This window comes from Symphalangus syndactylus, chromosome 20 (assembly GCF_028878055.3).
Source record: "Symphalangus syndactylus isolate Jambi chromosome 20, NHGRI_mSymSyn1-v2.1_pri, whole genome shotgun sequence".
NCBI classification, from domain to species: domain Eukaryota; kingdom Metazoa; phylum Chordata; class Mammalia; order Primates; family Hylobatidae; genus Symphalangus; species Symphalangus syndactylus.
Genome location: NC_072442.2, coordinates 15,339,461 through 15,347,013, shown reverse-complemented (window position 1 = coordinate 15,347,013; position 7,553 = coordinate 15,339,461). Strand labels below are relative to the sequence as shown.

The 7,553-nt window shown below is 58.4% G+C and overlaps 1 protein-coding gene across 11 annotated transcripts in view; it reads left to right on the top strand.

Moving 5' to 3' along the window:
- Positions 1-126: 126 nt before the first annotated feature.
- TSPOAP1 (TSPO associated protein 1) overlaps positions 127-7,553 on the top strand; it is a 31,491-nt gene continuing 24,064 nt past the window's right edge. For 9 of the 11 annotated variants that reach the window (XM_055258520.2, XM_055258517.2, XM_055258518.2 and 6 more), the window contains exons 1-4: positions 127-5,072; positions 5,867-5,974; positions 6,236-6,364; positions 6,939-7,118. In XM_055258520.2, coding sequence (XP_055114495.2) covers positions 4,740-5,072; positions 5,867-5,974; positions 6,236-6,364; positions 6,939-7,118 — 750 coding nt within the window. In that variant the 5' untranslated portion in view covers positions 127-4,739. The remainder of the gene's footprint in view (positions 5,073-5,866; positions 5,975-6,235; positions 6,365-6,938; positions 7,119-7,553) is intronic. The other 2 variants (XM_055258523.2, XM_055258528.2) reach the window with 1 other exon arrangement.

Genomic DNA, 7,553 nt, shown 5'->3' with positions numbered 1-7,553 from the left:
CCTCCCCAGGGAGGGAGGGAGGGAGGGCGCTCATCCCCTGCGGGCGGGGGCGGGGCGGGCTCTGAGACCGTTGGGCGCCCTGAGATCTGGCCCACGTGGCCTCGGGGTTATAAGCCCTGCCCTCCCTGAAGGGAACCCCACTTCGGAGCCTGGAGCACAGGGCGCGCTCTCCTCCGCCCTGCAGCCTCAGGTAAGGACCCGGACCTTCACTGCTGCCCCAACTGGGGCTCCTCAGCTCGGGGCCTCTAGGGGCTTGGGCTGCTGGTCTGGGTGGAGGCGCATTGGGGGTGTGGAGGAGCTTGGGTGTGAGCCCCATACGGGAAGCTCAGGGCAAAGCACCTTGAAACCCTCTCTAGTGAAGGAAGGTAAAACGGCTCCTGGACCCCAGCGGGGGAAAGAGGTGTCCAAGGAGGAGGGCTGGAGAGTGAGGCGGGGATGGCAGAGGGTAGGCAGAGGCTGAGAAGTGGGACCGGTGTCTCAAGGGGTGCCAGCCTCTTCCTCCGCCCAACATGGCCACCATTTTTGTTGGGATAGCCTGGGGCTCCTGCCAGGGGAACAGCAGAGCAGTGAGGGGGTCAGGACTTAGGGCTGGTGGGGAGGCTGAGAATCAAGGCTCTGGGGAGTCAGGACTTTCGGGCTGGTGGAGTGGCTGGGGACTGAGGCCCTGTGGGGGTCAGGACTTTGGGCTGCTATGGAGGCCGGGATTGAGGCTCTGGGGGGGCTTAGGACCTTGAGCTGGTGGGGAGGCTGGGAATTGAGGCCCTGGTGTGTTCAAGACCTTGGGCTGGTGGGGAGGCCAGGGCCTGAGGCCCTGGGGGGTCAGGGCCCTGGGCTGTTGGGGAGGCTGGGGGCTTAGGCCCTGGGGGGTCAGGACCTTGGGCTGGTGGGCAGGGTGAAGGGTGGGGACTGAGGCTCTGGGCAGTCAGGACCTCAGGGTTGGGGTAGACTGGAGACCAAGACCTTGGCAGGGGAGCTGTGGCTGCCTCGTTTGGACGCTGGAGGGTGGCTAGCGTGGCTGGGAGCAGCCAGCCAGGGGGTCACAGAACTGAAGGTGAGGCCTCCAGAGGCCCTGGTCTCTACCTGAGTGTCTCTGAAACTGGGGGGATGGGGTGGAGCCTTTAGGGGGAAGGGAAGAGGGAACTGAAGAGGAAGTGGGGGAGGGAGGTAGAGGAGGCAAGTCTGGCGCCATGCTGAGTCACCACCCACAGGGCCCAGGGCGGGCCCTCGGGGGGCCCTGGCAGGGTTGAGGGGATCTTAGGAAGCCACAAGGAGGGCTGAGGGGCTCTTGGAGCAGGAGTCAGGAGGCCCGGGCAACCTGAAGAGTACACGCCGATGGACAGACAGACAGTGCAGTCACCCATAAAGTAGAAAGCACTACTAACAGCACTGGAGGGTGTAGTGTTTCCTACTTTATGGATGAGTGTACTGTGGGCTTCGGAGATCACGCCACCGCTGCCGCCCGCTGCCTGCCACCATCTTCCTTGGCGCTCGGGGACCTCGTGTGACAGGTGAGCACCTTATGGCCCCTCCCTACCCTGCCCAGATGCCTGAAAGGCCTCCATGGCTCTCCCGCCCTTCCTGGTGCTGGACAGCTGGGGAAAGGCCACAGCAGCTCCTCTGCTGCCCTGCAGTCTTTGGGGGTGGGGAGGGCTGGACACGTGGAACCCTGATGCAGCCGCAGCCGCAAGGACGAGGAAGGGGTGGGAAGCGATGGTACGTGGAGGGGAATGGGTGGTGGGACCAGGGACCTAATGCTAATAAAGACTGGACTGTGCTTGTCTTTTGTCTGAGACTCTGTTGCTGGGGTGGGGAGCTGAATGCGGGCGGCAGGCACATGGACAGTACGGGCACACGGAAGGGCTGGGAGGGAGATCTCTGTCGCTCCTCTGGAAGATACGGGTTTGGTCCTGCCTATGAGATCAGAAGAGGGCTCTGGACCTGGCCAGGCCATAGCCGGAGGAGAGAAGGGCCTGGGCCATCTGCAGAAATGGGCAGGGATGTAAAGCATCCTCTCACCTTCTACCCTAGCTCTGGCCCTATCCTGCCCCCCACTCACTCTCTACATGCCCAAACTGAAAGCTGCCTACATCTAGTTTTAATCTAAGAAAGTCTAGGGGCTCCTAGGTCATATAAAAACTGGGCAAAATCCACTGTGGCACATACACAGCATCTTAGACAAGGGCACAGACACTCATATCCAAAGCACACACTGAGATGCAAATGCATTTACACACAGAGGCCTCATGCAGTGTGCCAGTAACACGCACACAGACACATGTGACATGACTGGCATGACACACACAGGGATTACACGCACCCAGGACACATATATATTCAGTAGTACACACATGCAATAATAGAAACATAGGGCGTGTCTTACACATAGAAGAGCACACACATACAGTGACATTTGCATAATAAACACGGTGGCTCCATACACATACATACATAGAGACACGTTCATATATCATGATAAATATAGAATACATAAATAGATACATGGTGATATATATATAAATCAAACCATGTCATTATGCATATTTACATGACTATATGAGCATGTCATATATTTTGTAACCAATTACTATATTGTGCCATATAGTAGCATCCATATCTATATATATCATGATGTGTTGTAATTTATAAACTCACGCAATGACAGCCTCCCATGCACATAACAGCACACACATAGACACAGTGGCAAACAGACATAGATGCAATGACACAGAAACACACATACAGATACACCCAATGTGTTTTTGTTATGTTTTATTATGTGACTCATAGATACATAATAGCACACACATATATACACACAATGGCCCCTTCACATATACAGAAATAGATAATCTGTCTCTTCTATAGATGCATACTATACACACGCATGCGCATAATGGCATGCATATATACTCTGACATAAACATCAGCAACACATCATGCAGTGGCGTGCGTGTTGACCTACACACTGCTTTAGGGAAGTGAAGATGTCCACTCCTCCCCATGCACCCCCTACCTCCAGTTCCATTGGCTCTTGCCTGGGTGGAGCCCACAGTCAGGGGCTCTAGGGTTCAGTATCACCGCTGCTATTCTGTGGGGGTGCCACACGAGGGCCCCCGACCTTGGCTGAAACTGGCTTATCTAATGAGTCCCGGTTCAGAGGGGAGAGGGGCTGCCTCTCGGGGCTTCTCCCAACACCCCTGGCTCTGGGGACTCTGTCTAGACTCCTGCCCCTGCATATAGGCTGACTCCTGGCTGAGGGGATTCTCACGTCCTTGTCCCCCAGATTATTTAGCAACGATGTCTAAGGCTAGACAGAAGATGAACTTCCAGGCAATTCGGGGCAAAGCCAACCCAACAGGGTATGTGGGTTTCCCTGGTGGCCTGGGACAGCCAGGTTACCCCACAATTGCAGTCTGCCAGGAGGAAGCAGAAGCAATTCTCCGTCTATTTCTACCTGTCTCTTTGCTTGTCTTCCTGGTTTCTGTCTCTCTCTGTTTCATCTCAAGTCCCATCTTTTCTAGTTCTGCCTTCTCTGTGGCTGGATCTCTGTCATACTCTCCCCCGTTCTGTCTCCATCAGTCTCACCCGATGTGGGGAGGACCATCTGCACCCCGCTCGCCTCTGTACTCCGGAAGGTGTGAGAATGTGTGAAGATGAGGGTGGGAGGCCACATGTGGGAGCCCTGGGCTGACATCCCGTGAGAAACCTGCTCTTCCTTCTGTCCCCGACCCTGTCAGCCGGTTCAGCCCACCAGTCCAGCGCCATCACCATGGAAACCAGCAGCCGACTTCCTATTGGTGGGTGGGAGGGGAGGAGGAGGAGGAGGGGAGGGCTGGCTCTTCCCGGCTCACCCCCCCCCCACCCAATTCTGAGGCTCAGCCCTCCTCGGAGCCCACCATCTCGAGGCTCCTGGACCGTAAGGGACCCCTGCAGTCCCCAGAGCTGAGGCTAGCAGGGGCTGAGACTATGAGACAAGCAGCCCATCGACCCAGGCCTCCTTAGGACCAGCCCAGCCACCCAGCAAGCGAGAGAGCAGCAGCGGAGAGCAGGGCCGGAGATAAAGGACCACAGAGGACCACTGGGGATCACCCCCAGCAGCTCCTGAAGCCCCTGGCTGGGCTGAGGGCTTGCGACGGACAGCCAGACCCACAGACACTGACAGACACACAACGACACCGATGCACACAGCTGCACGGCACTGACACAGTCAGATACAACCAGGGACAGCATCACATACTGCCACAGCCCTGCAATACAGACACCCACCCACACACACAGAAACAACTGGCAACTCTGAAATGGGCAGACAGTGACACACAGCACCACCCCCCTCAACACACAGAAGTGGGGGCACCCATCTTTCCAACACACGAGACAGCATTGACCTGCACGGACAGACCTGGAGACACACACACGCACCCTCACCCAGGCGCAGCTGTCGGTGGCCTCTGCACATCCTCCCCACCCCCACGGGGACACCCTCGCTCCTCCACATACTCACGCACACACACAGCCACCAGCAAACATAGCTCACATAACCCTGGCTCCAGCTCCAGCAGCCCTGGCGCCTTCTGCAGCCTCCTTTGTGGGTGGGGAAGAGCTCAGCCAACCTTGGATGGAGCGTTGGTGAAGCAAGAGCTCAGAGGGGAGAGGGGCTGGCCTGGCATGACCCTCGCCAGTCCCCCCACCTGGCTGGGTGATGTCCCCCGGCCCGGGTTCTGGGGCCCCTTGGCAGTACCATGGAGCAACTGACAACCCTCCCACGGCCTGGAGACCCCGGAGCCATGGAGCCATGGGCACTGCCCACCTGGCAGAGCTGGACTCCAGGTCGAGGGGGTGAACCTGGCAGTGCAGCCCCAAGCGTCGCTGATACTCCTCCGGCAGCTCTGCAGCTTCAAGAACTGAGGTCTGAGGAGAGTTCCAAGCCCAAAGGAGCCGGGAGCTTGCGGCCCGTGGGGGGAACTGACCCTGAAGGAGCAGAGGCTTGTCTGCCCAGCCTGGGCCAGCAAGCATCGAGCTCTGGACCCGCCTGCCAGAGGCCAGAGGATGAGGAAGTGGAGGCTTTCCCGAAGGTAAGAGATCTGTGGAGGGCTGGGGTCTGCAAGGTGGGGATCTCTCACTATGTCCTCCAGCCTGGCCAGGAGGTGAGGCGAGGTATGCATCCCCAATGCCCACCTCTCCTCTCTTGGCCTGTCTGTGGGTCCATCTCTGTGGCTATCTGTCCTCTCTTCATCGAGCAGAAATCTGAGGGGCTCCATTTCTTTCGTCATTTGTCTGTCCTTCTGACCCTCTTCTGCCTGTCTGTCTAGATCTGGCCCTGCTGCTGCCCCATCCCTCTCTGTGCCTCCCCCTGACAGTGTGTCTGTCTGTGTCTCTTCTTCCATGAGTCTGTCTGTCCTTGGGGGCTGGGGGGTACAGGGGTAGTGTGGAGGTGCACAGAGAATCAGTGCAGGGGAAGTAGATTGAGGGGAGAGGGCTTGGTGCTGGGCTGAGCCAGGGTTGGGGTGGGTGTGAGCAGGCTCCTGTAGAAGAGGGAACAGGACTTCGGGGGAGGGCAGGGGAGTCTGGAGGGATGGGAGTGGGAGCTCGAGCTGGCATATACCTGGAGGAGAAGATGGGTAGGAATGGGAAGGATCAGGGAGGGGCAGGAGGGTGCCAGGTTTGGGGGCGCCTATGTGGACGGGGACGACTGGACAGTTCCTTCTCCTAGGCCTCCTCTGCTCCTCTCTGAAGGCCTGGGACGTGGGGGAAACCGTTTCATCTCCATGTCTCCTTGGACCATGGATGGGGGATGCTTCCACAGGGAAGGCTCTGGCTGGGTGACGTGGGTTTCTGAGGTGCTGTCCTCGGTCCTTTCCCATGCCAGGCCAAGCTGAATATGAGCTTTGGGGACAGGCCCAATCTGGAGCTGCTGAGGGCCCTGGGGGAGCTGCGGCAGCGCTGTGCCATCCTTAAGGAGGAAAATCAGATGCTGGTGAGGCTTGGAGACTGGGGTCCTGCGTTCTGGCTGGAGCCAGGCCCTCTGCCTCAGTGCCCTCCTCACCCCATGAACATCTCTCCAAGTGGGGGCTCCATGGAGGTGACAAAATCCTGAGACCCAGAGAGGGTCAATCCCTGCCTAGAGTTGCCAAGGACCCCACTGTGAGCCTAGAGCTCTAGCCTCAGACTTGGGCTGTTAGGACTGGGTCTGTGGGGTGCTCCCTACATGCCCCAATTCTGCCTGACCCCTTGTCAGAGGAAGAGCAGCTTCCCTGAGACGGAAGAGAAGGTGCGGAGGCTGAAGAGGAAGAACGCCGAGCTGGCGGTCATTGCCAAGCGCCTGGAGGAGAGGGCCCAAAAGCTGCAGGAAACGAACCTGAGGGTGGTGAGGAAAGGAGGCTGCTGGGCGGAGGCTGGGTGACCAAGGAAGAGGGGAGCCAGGGCTGGGCCTGAGGGCTGTCTGAAGCTTGGGAGTCATAGACTCAGCACCTAGGAAAGCAAGAATCTAGGGGCTAAGGTGCAGGAAGGGCAGAGGTTGGCCAGGCAAGGAGGCCAAAGGTTTCTGGAGCTGCAGGGGGCAGGGAAGAGCTGGATGGGGAGGTTCCTGAGCAGGCAGGGAGCAGGATTCTGGATTACCACGTGCTGGTGCTGGCGGCAGCCTCCTGCTGAGCTCATCTCAGGGTATAGAGCTGGAATGGGGGCAGGGATGAGACCCATCACACTGGCAGCCCCAAATTAGCAGCATCCTTTGATCCTAAACTCAGATGTAGAGTTAATCCTTTCCAGCTGCTGGGATGGGGTAGAGTGGGGCTGCTGGTTTTCTGAGACCCCAGTCAAGGTGGAAGCAGGTGGCTACCCCCCTAGGTTTTCATGCTAACTCCTCCTTTGGGAGGAGATGAGGAGTGGGAGAAGTGCCCCAGCCCTCAGGTGACCATTGGCCTTACCCCTCCTCTGGCTAGGTGAGTGCCCCCTTGCCCCGGCCGGGGGCCAGCTTGGAGTTGTGTCGGAAGGCCCTAGCCCGCCAGCGAGCCCGGGACCTCAGTGAGACAGCCAGTGCACTGCTGGCCAAGGACAAGCAGATTGCTGCCTTGCAGCGGGAGTGCAGGGAGCTGCAGGCCAGGCTCACTCTGGTGGGCAAGGTGCGAGGAGGCCCTGGTCACCTGTTCCAGCTCAGCCCTGCACAGGGCCATCTGCCTGTTGTGGGATGCGGACAAGATGTTAATGAGATGCAGATGAAACGGGAGGGTGGAGGTTGCTGGGTGTAGGTTCCCCTGGCAACGGCCCAGGTGGGAGAGGGGACAAGGGGGTGGAGCCATGAGTCCCAGACCTGGGCATTTCTGTGCTCCAGGCTTGAGGCTGTTTGCCGGTGGGTTTGGCTGTATGCATCCACACATCCCCTGTGTGAAGGGATGTTCACAAGGTATTTAGCACAGTGCTGGGCACATTGAGAGCACCCGAGAAATAAGTTACTGAGAATGACCGCATAGGGGCTCGCGGGAGCATGTGGCCACATACGCATGCACATGTAACCAGGCATGTAGGCATGGGAGGGTGTGCATGCGCGAGGGAGTCCC